Consider the following 17,801-nt stretch of genomic DNA (forward strand, 5'->3'; position numbering starts at 1 on the left):
CCGCTATGTTCAGCAAGTCCGGTTTTATCCCATGCTTTTTCAGATTCAGGCCAGCTGGCCTTGGTGTGCAGAAACTTTTATGAATGCGAGGGGACGTTTTTACTTTTAATCGCATTCACAGAAGTATCAATTCAAAAAGCAAAAAATGAAATGTAAATATCAAAGTAGAATAAATTTAGAAGACTAAGAGATCTTGAAAGTTTGGAGGAACTCCCCATTATACAAGACCATTATACAGAACTGTACAGCACCCACAAAAGTATGGACATATTCTACACTCAGGAAAGATGAAGACCTTTTCCATCTTACTTGATTACTTTACGTTTTGCTTAGATTTGGAATATGTTAGGTAATCAGTATTTGTTAATTAAGTAAATGAGCAATAGTAATTTAGGTAGAACTCTCCAATTGGCTTGCATAACAATATGCTACCTATACTTGATAATTACCTAACAAAATTAAAACAGATAGTTGAAACATATTAAAATGATTGCCAGTATATAATCCAAAAAAGGATACATTTTTTCATGTGGAAGTCTAGACTCTGATATTCCAAGCATGTAAATGAAATTATGTCACATCATCTATAAGGTGAGATAAAGGGAGACACTACAGTTACAAGATAAATGCAATGTTTATCGTGCTTCAAATGTAGAAAGCAGAATCTCAGAACTTGTGGATATTAATAATATCTTGTGATAGAGTAATGCTCTAGAGTTATATATTATAACTTTGGGATTACATCTCTACACTGATGTGTTATGTTTCTAGATACCTTGAAACTCACACTTGTGTTGATTCTGGAAAAAAAGAAAACATGTCTTACAAGACAGGAGTCCAGTTGTAATGTTTTATTATGCATCTCTGCCTAACTACCTTATCTTGTTATTGCCACCCATCCTGCTTATGCTTATTCAGAATCAATGCTGCCCATCACTCCTATTTGTTGTAGTGACTCTCACATGCATAGTAACACACGAAACAACATGATTCTGAACTATCTGCAGTTGCCAGACTTCTCTTTGTTTTCATTAATTTCTTTGCAAGTGTTTTTCCACAACATATGAATGCTTGCCACTTTTCACTTCATGGTTCCTATAAGATCTAATGTGAACTTTTTCATACTGGACTGAAGAAGGTTCAATGCTGTGTGTGAAATCATTATCAATCAAAAAGTAAAAAAAAGTAATATTTAAAAGTGCTGTCCATATGAGCTACCAGATTCAATTAGATAAGAAATTCTTTTGCTTGTTCTTATGGGGCTCATTTCTGCTGTTTTCACTTAGGATATAGCTTATGTGTGTGTGTGGGGGGGGGTGAGTGTGTGTGTTTGTGACAGTGCAGGTGTGTATTTGCAGTTGTGTAAACCTATTCCTTGGACAGAGCAAGAAGAAATTGTGATGATTTAAATCTGAAAAACTATGCTGGCATTTGCATAGATAATATTTTGATTTTCAAAACTGAACCTTCTGAGTTAAAGTAAGAATACTGTTTTCAATAATGAAATAAACTAAAAGTTAGACAGGTAACACTGTTTGAAGCACTAATTTTATTTACTATGAAAATGAAACCAACCTCAGAGTTTTATCCATATTGCTTCTTGTTGAATATTTTTATCATAATTCACATATTTTAGTCCAAATTTCCATTTAAAATAGTTTATGATTTCTTTTTTGGTTTTAGGTTTTCTTTTATATTATTTATGTTTGGACTTATTATAGATATTTATCTTTACTGGCTTGTTTCTGCAATAATATAAGACACAAAATTAAACTATTAAAATGTAATATTAGAGTTAAATATTTTGAATTTGAAAATGCTTGCATCTACAGTAGTTAACTTCTTTGTTTTATAATTTGTATACCCTTTTTATACTGATGAATTCAGAAGAGTCTTGCGTGAATGTGTAAGTTTAATTAACTAGTGAACATCTCTATAAATAGATGTCTATTGCTGTGTTAAAGTTTTATTTATTCTACAGATTTATTATGCCAATAGAGGCTATTTATAGACTCACAGGCTACCATTTTATATTCATTTATATTGTGTGTAATTTACAAATCATTTAAAGTATTCTATTGTGTGTAGTTTATTATAATTAGAGCTATAAAATGAACTATATCATATACTACCTATGTTATAAAATTTACAGTGGCATATTTTTATTTTTAGAGCAGTTTAAGTTCCACAGCAACCCAGAACCAGGTACAGATTTTCTGAACATTCCCTGTACTCCTGTACACAATCTCCTCTAACATCTCTGTACATATTTGCTTCAACTGATGAAGCTATAATGATGCAGCTTTATGGTCTAAAATTTATAATTTTCATCAAGATCACTTTATATACTATATATTTTCGGGGCATGAAGATATACACTGCCTGGATTTATGATTACATCGTGTCTCACAATGGCTTTCTAGCCCTTATATCTTCTGGTCTTCAGGTACTGTTCATTCTTTCCTATCTTCTAAACCTCCAGGAATCACTGCTGTTTTATTGCCTTAAAGTTTTACTACTTTTTCAAATATCAAATACTTGGAGTCATACAATATGTGACTTTTTTACTTAATAAAATGTATTTATTGGATTATTTGTTCTATTGATGACCAGTTTCTTGAGTTCTTTGTATGTTTTGGAGATCAACCCTCTGACTAGTGTGGGGTTAGTGAAGATCTTTTTCCATTCTGTAGGATGCCGTTTTTTATGTTGAGGTCTTTTATCCATTTGGTGTTTACTTTTGTTCTGTGGGATAAGAGTATAATTTCATTCATCTAAATATAGATATTTACAGTTTTCTTTGTACCATTTCTGAAGACCCCATTTTTCCTCAAATGTCTATTTTTATCCTGTTTGTCAAAAGTCAGGTAAAAGAGGCTACAAGGCTATGTATCTGGGTCATTCATTTTATTACATTAGTCTGTGTGTCAGTTTTTATGCTAGTAAAATGCTATTTTTATTTGAGCTGTCCTGTAGTCAAGCATCATTCATTTTTGGGGGGTTGTGTTGGATAATCTAGATATTTTGTCTTTCTGTGCATATTTCTATGGTTTTTTTGTCTGTTACAAATTATATTGAGTTTTGAGTGGGTTTGCATTTTTAATATCAATGAGGCAGTGTGGGCACAAATAAAACAGTTGATGTTAATACACAAACTTCTCCTTGTGACATACTTAATTTACATAATACCATGTTATAATCTGTTATAAAGGCAAACTTTTTTATTATTATGACTGGTGTTATTGCCTCCCTTCCAAAACTTACTAATATATTTATAAGAAAACAGAAAAATTTTCAGACATTAATTAGCACATTTGTTATATCAAGAAGTTATAAACAGTGCAAAAGCACAGCTTAGATACAGGCAACCCTAAATGATGAGAAATTCATACAAAATTGTATGTCTACCACAATATGCTTTCAAAATCATAACAGTGCAAAATATCTTAATAATATGAAATATTTATTAAAAATACCTTTACTATTAGCACTTTTCTATTATATATTTTGCTTCAATATCCTTTTCCTGTATCCCAGTAATTCTCCATAAATGTTCTTGAAATTAATGATATTTCTCCCAGAAGATGCTTGCCAACATCTGGTGGTATTTCTGTTTGTCAAACCTTGAGGGAGAATGTCTTCTGATTTTTTTATAGAGGCCTAGGGAGCTGCAAATAGCCTACAAAGCACAGACCAGCCCATTGTTCTCTACACAAGAAAGAATTATCTGGACTGAAATAGCATGAATGTCAATGTTTTTGTTGAAAACACACACAATTCACAAAATAGAGAGGGACCCAGGCACTATAACACAAGGAAAATTACATTCTAAATAATGCTCTACATAGCACATTTTCATATGTGCACTACTTCATGTAAAACCAGCAACGATTTCCTTAGCACAAGAAATTGACAAAGGTCTCAGATTAACTATATTAAATGCTTGTAGTGTGTATAATTCATTAATGTGAGATTTTGCTGATGATTCAAGAATGATCTTGTTTTTATTTAATTCAGGTTAGACTATGTTTTCCTAGACCCAAGTTTATCCTATTGGGAACATTTCTTCTAGGTCTTTACTAAATCCCTGATGAGCTTGTTTCGATTCTAAATTGAAGATGTGGAAAAACCAATATCGACATAAAGTCTATGGAAGGAAAAGAAATTGTGGTTGAGTGAACACTTGTGTTGAAAAAAAATACTTTTAATGTTCATCTTGGTAAAACTCCCATGGCTTAACCTAACAAAACCACTGTCAAAAATAAACAAACAAGTAAATATGAAGAAAGTAAACATCCAGTGACATGAGGAGATGGAGCTGATCAGTAAAAGTAACCCATAAAGTGCACTTCTTAGTTCTCACATGCAGAAGTCATGCATGCATGTTGCACTTGGTTTCCCAAAGAGTTCCAATGACATGTTTTATATAATTATCGGTCCAAACTGATTAAGCCTGGTCATTGTAGTCTGCAGAGTGGTTAATTACATTTGACTGAGGTTAAATCTTACCATTACATCTCTTTGAAAACAGACTTTTAACATTGAAAGGTTCCATCATTACTTCTTAGAACTGGAGTAAACTGAATGGTTTTGTTAGCTGTCATGAGATGTCTAAGGGAATAAATAACAAAAGGAGGCAGGCTTTTCCAAGAAGTGTCAGTGTTCTAACGTCTCCACACCTGAAGTTCTGCTGATGGTGGTTTTGCTGTTGTTGTTGTTAGTGATATGTTTATATATCCATATATACACACAAAACGTCCTTCTCAAATTGCTGTGTATTATTTTTCCAATTCTGCTCCTGGGGTTTTGAGTTCTAGATTATCACTCTTCTAAGTAGATTCTGCTACCAAGAGTTAAAGCCAGACCTGTAATTCATATTTACTCAGACTGATGCAGGTGTGCTCAGATTTAATGTCTGTTATGCTTAGGGGATATGTAAATGCACAGCTGTCTCACTCTTCATTATTTGGATAAAATATTACAATATCTTCAAGCAGGAATACACCATTTTAAAGATATGAGATAGTAAAATAAGCATGCTATGATCTTCATCTTGAATTTGGAAGCTTAAAAAAGATTTTGTTTTATTTTAAATTCTCTCTCTCTCTCTCTCTCTCTCTCTCTCTCTCTGTGTGTGTGTGTGTGTGTGTGTGTGTGTTGTGGTGTTATGCACACAAGAGAGTAGTTGCCATAGGAATCCAGATGAGGGTATCGGGTATCAGTTGTTGTGGAACTTGATTGACAGTGGTTGAAAGGTACTTGCGTGGATATTTGAACCAAACTCTTGTCCACTCTGTGGTCAACACATGTTTCTTAACTATTGAGCCATATGCATTCTCCCCAGTCTTTTAGACACTTAGTGAAGTAATTTAATTTGAAAGATTAGCTTTCCAAGAATTCCATCTTGGAGTAATTGCTTTTAAAAAGAGATTTTTTTAAAAAAAAAGAGAGTTTAAACGATCAATGTTGATTTAATTATTCTAGGGCACAGTATTATTTTCTCTTAATCTAATCCTACATAATTTAGAACACAACCTATTAGTACAGACTGCTGTCATTTGTTCCTTTTAATGTAACCTTCATTTGGGCCCACCCAAAACAGGACTGACTGATAGGGCTTCTAGAGATTTTCTATCCTTTCATTTGAACTGGGTGGTTAGGAACACAAAGGATGGTGGTTAGGAATTATAATAAGAAAATAAAATTTTGGAAATGAAAATTAATTTTTATAATGAGTAGGTAATTATACTTGTTTTTATAATTAAAAGTAAAATGTCTAAATCCTTCTTTATACCCATAAACAAATGATCCTGTCTTAATAAAGAGACTTCTCTTAACCATGAAGGGAACCCAGAGACACAGAACTGTAAAAATACTGAGAATAAGTAACTGTTGAGTAGCGCTCATCAGCAACAGTGTATTAGTATCACCTGCTCTAAGATCAAAGAACAGCAAAGGAGGAGAATAGGAGATGAGATAGAAGAAAGGGGAAAGCTGTACTCTCATGTGGCCATGATACAGTCAATGCAATCATGAATCACAACATGGGTCTCCAAATGATTGCTATTAACAGTCAAGTCATCAGCAAGACCCAGCTTTCCGACAATGAAATATGAACTATTCATACATCCTCTAAAAGAGGTTGACACTGTCTCAACTTGTTGAATGCAAACACTGCTGAAACTGCCATACTTCAAAAACAGTACCAAACCCAAAGTCCCACTTGTTTAAAACATGGGTCACAAAATTGAAAAAAAAATGTCATGAGCTTATGAACAAGGGAGGAGTACCTGGGACAGGAGGTACAACATAATAACAAGAATTTCTGCTTGACTTTTTAGTACTCTTTGAGATTTGTGACTTTTCACTTAAGTAGATGGTGTGGGTGCACCATCCAGAAGTATTGCAACTCTTCATGCTGTGTTTTGTTTCTTATATTATCTTTATAGCAACAGTGCATTAATTTGAGATGCAAAATCATTTTTATACATGATTGAAGACACTTACAAGGCTTTAAAGAAAAACATAATATGAGGTCCAATTGTATGTGCTTTTTAATGATTTTGGTGTACATTGCTCCAGTTTTATGTTATTCAGTTAACTTTACTATTTACATAGTATATATATATATATATATATATATATATATATATTCCTTTTCATATTAAATATTTAAACATTAACCGGGGTTTAATTAGGTGTGCTTTTCTCAATCTCCCAATTGCATTTTGATGAACTCCTTGGTTATTCAATTAATGTGTGAATGATTTGCATAAAGTCTATTTATACTCTATGGGCTATTGTAGAATCACTTGATATTTTCCCTTTTATATTAATGGATCCATTTACTATTGTACTAGTGGGAAATGAACTCCTATAATTGGAATCTAGTAAGATACTTTACAGCTTATTAGCTTAGGGGTAATTATCTGCATGTTATATTGCACATTGAATTGCAATTGAAAGCAGCTCATTATAATATTCAAGAGAAGTGCCAACAAAAATAATTAAATTGTTACAGTAACCCTTGGCTTCTAGTGAAACTGAGCACATGTATTGAAATTCGTTTCTTTAACTTGTATGCAGTTGTGTTCCTTTTTGGTAACTATTCTTTTTCTCTGTTCCCTTTCTTTTTTCTTTTTTAAATTTGCTGCTTGCCATTGCAGGAAGTAGAGGTTTGTATGCTGTTTCTCTGTTTCATATATTATTTTAGATTTTATATGAATCCATCTATTTTAATTTATCATATACACTTAAATCGTGCTATTTCCCTCTCTTAGGATGATTATTTCCGCACCTGGAGCCCAGGAAAACCATTTGATCATGGTAAGAATCCATTATTTTTAAATAAAAATATATAAATTCTCATACCTGCTATATTCTAGAAATAGTATTCATTGCCTGGTTAGACTTTAAAATGCTGAACACATAAACACGCACGAGAGGAAAATCTATGCAGTAACTATGTTTATTTCAGTATAATAAAGTTAGGAAGGAGATAATTAGGTACATGATTATGTCAGAATTCCATTTATTTTTAGAAACATGCCTTAGATTGCTGATTTGAGATTTTTAACTTTATTTACCATATCTATTTTTATTGGTTGTTACAAGTCACTTCATCTTGTTTCTAGGGGTATCCATCTGGCAAGTAGATTTATTTGTGAAAATTTTCCAAAGAAATATCATTACCGTCTCTACTTTAACTGATTAAAATCTTTCATTTAAATGGAAAACTCTTGGTGATTACATTCAGCAGAGGCCTTAGCAAGACCCTGAAGAAAATGCTATGCACTAAATACTACTCTCCAACTCAGAAGCTAGATAGAGCTTGTGCCCTGGCTAGCTCACCTAACGAAGGAAAGTCACACTGACTAGCAAGCTTATTCATGTAAATGAAAACATTCCTGTCACAATAATCGTAATAATTCTACATCCTGCGAGCCTTATTAACCAGATTCCGTAACACAGTACAGAATGCTTTTACAGGTTCAAAACAAGCATCTTCAGCTTCAGAGGATGTTCTTAACACAAAGTATACTTGGTGAAGCAGTAGTGTTTGGGACTCAGTCAGTGTTCTCTGGGCATAATGAAAGACATCAGTTATAGAGAAAACAAAAGCTGGTTTGAGACATGTTTCTGGAGGTTCTAATCCAAGAGAGCTCTTCCACTTTGCTGTGTGTACCTGGAGAGGGTGAACATTGCGGAGGAAACGATTTAGATCACAAAGAAGCTAAGAGAGAAGTAAGGAGCTCAGAGTTCTCTGGCCTCTCCCATGGCATGCCCCTCAAGGAGCTGCAAACCTGCACGACTCTACTTGTTAAGGGTCTGCTGCCTCAAAACTCTTCCACCTTACAAGACAACACTTTAGTGATTGGATCTTTAAGGAACTATTTCATAATCAAAGTCACAATTAGATCTAGAAACATTTGTATGTTATGTTAAATATTCTCAAGATCTGGCTGTGCATAACCAATGGAAATTTTAGTCTGGCATATGAAGCAAGAATTTGCACCCAAGTAATGCTTCAGAATTCGTACTTCTTTATTTGCTTCCATTACATTCCATATTATACACAATATATTATATACTATTTGCATTCACATTATATTACCAAATTTAGCCCTGTTTTATTTATTGAATCTTATACTAGGATTTAAATAATTTATTTTTCTCTTGGTTAACCAATAAGTCATGCCATTGTTCTCAGAGAAAAAAACGTAATGAAAATATTATGTCAAACAGAATGAAATGCATTCATGTTTTTTTCTTGGAAAACAAATTTTTATAATGGAATCATAATCCTTGACAATTGGAAATTATCTGTAAACATTCAGTCTTGTCAATCTTGGTAAATGTTGTTATAATAAAGTTGCTTTGATGACATTTATGAGTGGAGTGTGTATTGAATTGTGACTTCTCTTTGCTTGCATAAAACTGGTTATCATAGGAAAAGTTACTAAAAGTAAATATAATACAAGAATGATTTAACCTTAGCTTGTTAATATATATCATATCATAAATATCATATTTATTGAATAGAGCTGTTTATGACTAAAAATTTTGAAAACTGTCTAATATTGTTGTTATATTTAATATGTATTAGTTTACTTAACCCAACAAAAGCTCTTCAGACTTAGACGAGGTTATTGATGAATTGAGGAAGTCAATTTCTTGCCTGTGTGGTCGTACTTCAAAGAAGACAAGCAAGGATTTCAGCTCAGGAGGTCTAACTTCTGGTACAGGGACCTAAGTACCCTGTGCTATTGATAATCATATAGTTTCAGAAAGACACGAGAACTCAATTCTTGCACATATAATTTCATTTACATATACATTTCAGATTATGTAGTTCAGTGGTATGCATTATAAGTTTTGGTTCTGTGTGTGCATGTAGTATAAACTGAGCAACATTCCTTTTCTCACCATTGCAAAATCTGTGTATTCTTATTGTTATTGTACTAGATATAATCATGTTACCATTTGCTATGTTATAGGCCTACAGTATTTTTATACTATCAAACCTTAAATTTTGATAGACAGGATATATACTATTGGTCCATAAGCACACATAAAAATGATATGCAATGGAGAAGCATATTACATTGATATGCATGTATCATCCCATTTGTGAACCACCGTAGGAGTAAGAGAATATTTCAAACCCCATGAGATCTGAAAAATACAGAATTAAGTTCTACTAATTTTTAATACATTTCCATTTTTTTTTAGATAGCCTGTTTTTCTTCGGGGTATCTTAGTTCAAAGCTAATTGATCTGTTGAACACAAGATAAATTATAAGGCATTTAATGCATGCTTAAATATTAGCATATTTTATTTATGAGTATATATGTATTGTAAATATGAGTTTATTTTATTTATGTTTTAAGTGTGAATTGAATTATATATTTTGTTAAAATAGTGAAGAGAAAGTTATTATATTATTGCACTTTTATATGCTGTCATTTATGTCTTTCAGACTAAGTACTTTTAGTATAAGATATTACCTCCATTTTTAATAATGCTTCAACAACATTCCCTTGTGCATGCATAAAATATGAACAGATATGCAGAGAAAATCTATGTTGGTTTATATGTAATCATGCACAAATACATGTATATTCTAGCCAAGTAGTTTCTTGTTCATACATATCTCAGGTTTCATAGTTTTCACTGTAACAATTTAAAAAATCTCATTTAAGATTCTTTTCATTTATCACAACATTTCCAGTTTGCTTTTCTTTAATCTAATAAAATAAATAATTAGAAGGTTGAGAACCTTTAAGGTTTTGTGTGCTTAAGTAAACCATTTTGATGATTGTGACTCTGCTTTAAAAATGAAATAAAGTACGTGGATGCAAAAATAAATAGCTTTGCATTTCTCCATGCCGAGTTCTCTGTGATACTGCTTCTCTTCATTAGTGTGGTTAATCATAAGTTGACACAACTGAAATCAACTGAAAAATAACTTTAATGAGGACATACATCTTCTCGAATAAGACCTAGACTTTGTATTCCGTGTTTTCTGTGAAAAATTAAGGAGAAATTCATGAGTGAAGATAGAGTAGTAGAAGAAACCTGATTTAAAATAATTTTGTAATGCTTTGAATAAATTTACAGCAGGTTTTAAGGGCAAATATGCACTTATTTCTTTTAACCCTGTTTTGTCTATGAAAATGATTGAGTAGCATACAAGAGCAATAAGTAGAATTTTCAGCAGTACTTCAAGTTGTTTATAGAATCTGATTGAATTAATGAACTGTATTTGTACCTGTCATCTTTACTCAAACGTATGCAATACATACAGAGTAACACAGAGACACATACACACAGAGACCCACAAAGACACAGACACATACATAAATACAGATACATACACACACACATAGACACACACAGGCATAGATGCACAGAGACACAGAAACACACAGAGAGACCCACAGAGACACACAAGTGCACATACACGCACATACACCCATAAAAAGACGCAGGAGCACACACACAGGTGCAAATGCAGACCCACAGAGGCACAGATACACACAGACCCACAGATGCACAAATATACACACACACACAAAGAGAGAGACAGACTCAGACAAATAGTCACAGACACATGGACACAAACTTACAAAAACAGACACATAGACAAACATATCAAACACACAGACACAGACAGACACACATACACAGAGAAAACCTGAAACACACAGAGACACACACAGAGACATAGACCCAGATAATAGACACATACACACACACGCGCACACACACACACACACACACACACACACACACACACACGTGTGTGTGTGAAAGAAATAGGAAGAAAACATGCATTCTGTACTTTTCTTTTTCTGTTATGAAATACCTTAGAAATCTAATTAAGGAAGAGTTTATTTTGGCTAACTGAAAGTGTAGTCCATCTTGGCAGAATAGCACGGTAGTATCAATGCTTAGGGAAAAGAACTATTAATGCTATTGCTCGGTTCTAATTCCTTTTTTCATTTCTTTTGTGGTTCCCAGACCATGGATAAGTGCCTAACATCAGAATAGGTTTCTCTTGCCTCAGTTAAGCCAATCTAAACACGGGTAAGAATTTCCCATAGGCTTGTCTCTTAAGTTTGTCTCCTAAATTTGTCTCCTGAGAAGCTGACAAATATGAGTTATCACCCTACAGTAGCTTCTGGTTGCTCTCCTTGTTTTTTACCAGGGAGAGGATTGTAATTAACAAATTTGCAACTAGAAACCTAGATATAAACATAGTTATTTCTTTTGTGAAGTGCCAATTTTATTTGGTAGCTGTGCTCCCCTGTTTTTTGCAGGTGTCTGGGGGTTGAAATTAGTTACGAGAAATATAGATAGAGACTTCATGAAGGCTGTTTAGCCCCTGTGACACTTTGGAAGTGCTGTGTCCTCCAGATCAAGTCCTCTATGTGGAGGGCAAATGAAGTCTTTCTGTTCTGTTTCAGTAGATTTAATTTAACAAATTATAGAGATGAGTTATGTGAAGCCATTCCTATACTCAAGATGCTGAAAATGGCAAGAATAGCTGTGGGAACAGTTAGAGGTGGAACTAGATGAGCTGTGTACCAAGTTTCTAAGGAGGCAGATGACAAAACCCACTCCTCTGTTTGAGAGAACAGTCACATGCTGAGCCATGGGCTTTCCCATCATTTCTCTCTTTTTGTCTTCAGTCCTAAAGGCTTCCCCTCATTCTCATTGGTTAGTTACATTCATCTCTGCAGTGTCTTCCACCACGACATACCAGTCACAACCAGATTTGTTCCCTAATTATCAACATCTCGCTGCAAAACACATGATGAAGAAACTCCATCTGGTGCTTTTGTTTTCATCAGTGACTATAGCCGTCCATTATACCAAGTTTATAACTATTTCTAAAATTAAAGAAGTGTTTGAACAACTAGATTCCAACGTTTGTTTTCTCTTCCTTTAAATATAGTGATGTACTTAAAACACATATTCTGTAGATTAGACTTCCTAATGCTTGGAGTGTAACTTGTTTACATAAGTGTTGTGTTTTTCCTACTCTTACTTTGGGCATTTCTTAGTAATATTCTGAAACAATAGGTTGGTCTGATCTGTATTTCACAATAGAGGCATGGTGTTCCACAATAGGACTTTGTTTAAAAGCTTAGAGTCTTTTGGTTTTGTTTTAGTGGAAAAATCAGCCCTCTATTAAAATTCATTGAGGGCAATATATAAAGAAGACTGCATTTTGTCAATGTTTTTCAATCATTTAAAATGTGAATTTGAACCTCTGTTTAATGTGAATAATTTTGGATCAATTAACATTGTTTGATTTAAGATTTTTGAGTCATTTTGAACAAAATCATTTTTAGATGATAACATTCACATGCTAACAGTTGAATTGATTCACATCTTATGCTGTTTGATTGGTCATGTTAATAACTTTGTATCATAGAATCCTTCTATACTCCTAAGGTAAAATATTCAGACATTGTATTTTACCAAGGCGCCATTATTACATGCTCAATTATTCTATGTTATTCTATGACTGCACTTTTGTTTCCCAGCACCCAGATCTGAATAATCACACAGAAACTGTATTCATTTACACTGTTTGTCCAATATCTTAGACTTCTTACTGGCTAGCTCTAACTACTAAATAAAAGCATTGATTAATGTATATATTGCCACAAGGCTGTGGCTTACTGGTGTGGTACATTACTCTCTAGGCAACATCATGGCATCTCCTCTACTCTGCCTGTGCTCTCTCTCCCTGTCTCTGTTTAGATTTACCACACAGCTTTACCCTGCTAAACCACTGTCTGAAACAACCTTACTTATCAACCAATAAAAGCGACACATATACAGAAAGACATCCCGCAGCAATGTTATGCTTAGAATACATGAGAGATGGCTCCTCAGTGAAATGTTTATTTCCTTTGTTTAGTCCTTGCTACATCAAATCTAAAAAAAAAAAAATCATTCTACAATATCTCATTGTTTTAATCTATATAATAATGTTCTGTCTCCAAAGTGTAACAGAGTGTGTAAAACACATCTGGTTTTGGGTCACAAATTTAAATTGAGATTAATCATACTTCATTTACTTTATAGGGCACTATCCTGCTCAGGTGTACAAGAAGTAAAATTAAGTGTATTTCTTTTCAATGAATTTATATATTAGAAAATTTTGAATCAAATTTGTGGAGCATACCATGGGGTTGATAAAATTTACACTAAAAGTATTTTTCGAGTTTGGAATACAATTTCTTATTATTTTAATTTTTGTTATTCAAGCATGAGTAATATTCCATATGGTTATTAAGCCATAGTTTATTAGAGACTTCATTGGCCAAAGAAGTAATTCTAGCATTGTTTTATATGAGAATTAATCACTTATTTGTACAGTGAAAATATTTAGACCAGGATCCTAAATATTTTTAATTACATTTCTTTTGTTTATTATGCATTTACATACATGCCTGGAGGCAGAAGTAGGAGGAACATTTGGTTGTGCAAATGGCTAATCAGGGGACTTTGTTAACAGTTATAAAGTAGTGATAGAATCAGATACTTGACATCAACTTCTGGCTTCTGAGTGTGTCTGCGCCCCAACGAACACACATGGATACACTTAAAGTCACACATGGGCATAAATCGCACACATTTAAACAAAATGGATGTGGAATATGTTCAGGACTAGTAGTTAAACACTTGATCATTAAGCACACATCTGAATATATTTAGGATAGAGTCACTATAGAGAAAGTTGACATTTAAACTTGTTTGGAAACATTAATAAAATAATTTTAATTATGTAACATTATGTGGATGGAGTAAATTTTCTGTTCTTGGAAAGTACTTACAATAAACTCTAAACAACTAAGTATGCGACAAAAAGAATATTTCAAGGACATGAAAACTAGCTGTAGAATACAGTCTTGGAAACTTTGGATTCACAAATTTTATCCACAATGCTAACCCTGAGTATATGAATTCATGTGTCACTGGGATTATTAAAATGATGGAGCAATATGACTCATGGTAAAGGGACATGCTGTGCAAACCTGATGACCTGAGTTCAAACCTAGAACCCAAGTGAGGTACCTGGATTAGAGGCTCTCATCTGTTTTCCTAGAGCCAGCATTCCTACTACAAGGTAGTAAGCAGATGTAGGAGACATAGCCAGAAGCTCACGTTTCAGTGAAGTGAAAGAAATCAAAATAGAGACCCTGCCTCAGCGAAAAAGTGAAAAGAGATGAAAAGAAAGAACCAGTTCATGAAAAGTTATCTTCTGACCTATTCCTGAATGCCTTGGCATGCATGTCCCAGTGGACATGAATGTACACACAGAGAGATACACACACACACATACACAGAGAGAGAGAAACCTTAAATAAATAAAAATGGATATTTAACTATTTTAAATATTATTAGACATTTACAGTTTGATAATGCAGTGTCCTGTATTTGTCTCTCCCATTGTGTTGTCTCTGTGCATGTTTATGTTATATATGTATATGTGTGTATAATTTAATTTTAACTAGTGTATTAAATTTTTGAAAGGAAATATTTTGTTTCTTCAGTTTTAGCTCTACACTCCTGCTCATGCTGGAGCACATAGTGAAATCAGTGAGCCTGAGAAAGATTCCTTGTAGTTCGTAGGAGATTAGTGGGGAAAGAAGGCAGAGCTGAAAGGAAGGAAGATGGAGTAAATTTGTACAAAATTGTTATTTATTAGCACCTTAACTTCAACAAAAATATTTGAAATTTTAAGTTTTCATGAAATATGGAAAATATTTTCTATAGATTATTTTCTATTTGTCCAATTATGTATTTTAAAGCATAATTCACAAGGCCAGTAACAACTAAATGACTACATGATAACATGTCCAACTGTAGAAAATTATATCAGACATGTGTTGTTTTTAATTAATTTTAGAGCACAAAAGCATTGTTTCCATTATGAGATTGCCATGCATATAAAATACTGCATATTTCTCATATCTATCTCCACTTCCCACCTCCATTCTTCTTAATTCAATACCCAGAGCAGAGAGAGAATTAAAGAAAATAAAGATCTTGCTTTTAGCTATATTTTTCCTGTCATGCTGTTCAGAACCCTCTGCAGAGTGAAAACTGTTACCCACAGTGGGTTGTGTCTTTCTCCATCAATTTCTATTCAGGCAGTCCCCCATGGATATACCCTGCTCAATCAGATCTAGACAATTTCCATAAAGACTTCCTTCCAAAATGATTCAAGGCTGTGTCAAGTAGATAGTTAAAAGTTACCAGGAAATGACTACTTCTGTTTATTCAAATTCCAATCTACAAATACCAATTAATGCTTCCTTCAGAACACTAGTGTAGATTAACATGAGTATGACAATTTAAGAATTTTTGATTGGATTATTAGGTACTTTTAAGTCCAGTTTCTTGAGTTTTTTTTTTATATATATTTTGGAATATATATAAAATCCCCCTCTGTCTGATGTGGGATTAATGAAGATCTCTTCCTGTTCAGTAGATTGTCATTTTGTTTTATTGATGGTGTCCTTTGCCTTACAGAAGCTTCTTAATTTCAAAAAATCCCATTTATTAATTGTTGCTCTCAGTGTCTTGCTACTGGTGTTATATTTTGGAAGTTGTCTCCTGTGCCAATATATTCAAGGCTACTTCCCACTTTGTCTTCAGTGAGGTTCCATGTGGTTGGATTTATGTTGAGGTGTTTGATCCATATAAGTTTTGAGCATGTGGATGGATATGGATCTATTTGCATTCTTTTTCATGTTGACATCCAGTTATGCCAGCACCATTTGTAGAAGATGCTTTCTTTATTCCATTGTATAATTTTGACTTTTTGACAAAATCAGTTGTTTATATGTGTTTGGATCAATATCAGGATCCTCAAATCAACCCATTGATCCACCTGTCTTGTTTCTGCCAGTACCATGCTGTTTTCCTTATAAAAGAGCTTGACATCAGGAATGGTGATGCCTCCAGAAGTTCTTTTATTTTGGAGGATAGTTTTGACTCTTCTGGGTTTTTTGTTTGTTTGTTTTTTTCACATGAAATTGAGTGTGATTTTGAGGTCTGTTAAGAACTGTGCTGGGATTTTTGCTAGTGATTGCACTGAATCTGTAGATTGCTTTTGGTAAGATTGCCATTTATTATATTAGAGAAATTACCAAATAATCCAATCAAAAAATGGGGTACAGATCTAAACAGAGAATTCTCAATAGAAGAATTGCAAATGGCCGAAAGACATTTAAAAAATTGCTCAGCATCCTTAGTCATCAGGGAAATGCAAATCAAAATATCTCTGAGATGCCATCTTACACCGATCAGAATGGTTAAGATCCAAAACACCAATGATAGCTTATCCTGGAGAGATTGCAGAATAAGGAAAACACTTCTCTGTAGGAGGAACAGCGAGCCTGCTTTCCTGCCCTCTGGTTCCTGCCCGCCTGGCTAGCTTATGCCCCTAAATAATTACACGGAAACTGTATTCTTTTAAACACTGCCTGACCCATTAGTTTCAGCCTCTTATTGGCTAATTCTCACATCTAGCTTTAACCCATATTTAGTAATCTGTGTAGCACCTCGACGTGCTGGCTTATGGGGAAAGATCTTAACCTGCGTACATCTCAGAGAGGAGAGCTATGATGTCTGCCTCATTGCCTTCTTCCCAGCATTCTGTTCTATCTACTCCAGCCACCTAATTTTCTGACCTACCAGGCCAAGCAGTTTCTTTACTAATTAACCAATGAAAGCAACACATAGAAAGAAGACCCACCTACATCACTTCTCCATTGCTGGTGCTAGTGCAAATTTGTACAGCTACTTTGAAAATTACTATGGTGCTTTCTCAGAAATTTGGGAATAAACCTACCCTAAGACTCAGCAATACCACTCTTGGATATATACCCAAAGGCTTCTCAATCACACTATAGGACATTTTTTCAAATATGTTCATAGAAGCCTTATTTGTAAAAGCCAGAACCTAGACACAACCTAAATGCTCCTCAACTGAAGAATTTATAAAGAAAATGTGGTACAATTATGCAATGGAGTACTACTCAGTGGAGAAAAAAAAAGCTATGGCATCTTGAAATTTGCATGCAAATAGATGAAACTAGAGAAAACTATCCTGAGTGAGGTAACTCAGACCCAGATAGACAAACATGGTATGTGCTCACTCATAAGTGAATATTAGACATAAAGCAAAGGATAATCAACCTATAGTTCATGGTTCCAGAGAAGTTAGGTAACAAGAAAAACTATAAGAGAGATATACATGAATTCCCCTGGG

At 33.7% G+C, this 17,801-nt stretch overlaps 1 protein-coding gene across 1 annotated transcript in view; it reads left to right on the top strand.

Moving 5' to 3' along the window:
- Ghr (growth hormone receptor) overlaps positions 1-17,801 on the top strand; it is a 258,732-nt gene that overhangs the window by 126,424 nt on the left and 114,507 nt on the right. Inside the window, exons 3-4 of the mRNA XM_005369809.2 lie at positions 7,167-7,175; positions 7,281-7,326. Of these exons, the coding sequence (XP_005369866.1) occupies positions 7,167-7,175; positions 7,281-7,326 (55 nt within the window). The remainder of the gene's footprint in view (positions 1-7,166; positions 7,176-7,280; positions 7,327-17,801) is intronic.

The sequence above is a fragment of the Microtus ochrogaster genome, unplaced genomic scaffold (assembly GCF_000317375.1).
Source record: "Microtus ochrogaster isolate Prairie Vole_2 unplaced genomic scaffold, MicOch1.0 UNK61, whole genome shotgun sequence".
In the NCBI taxonomy this organism is placed as follows: domain Eukaryota; kingdom Metazoa; phylum Chordata; class Mammalia; order Rodentia; family Cricetidae; genus Microtus; species Microtus ochrogaster.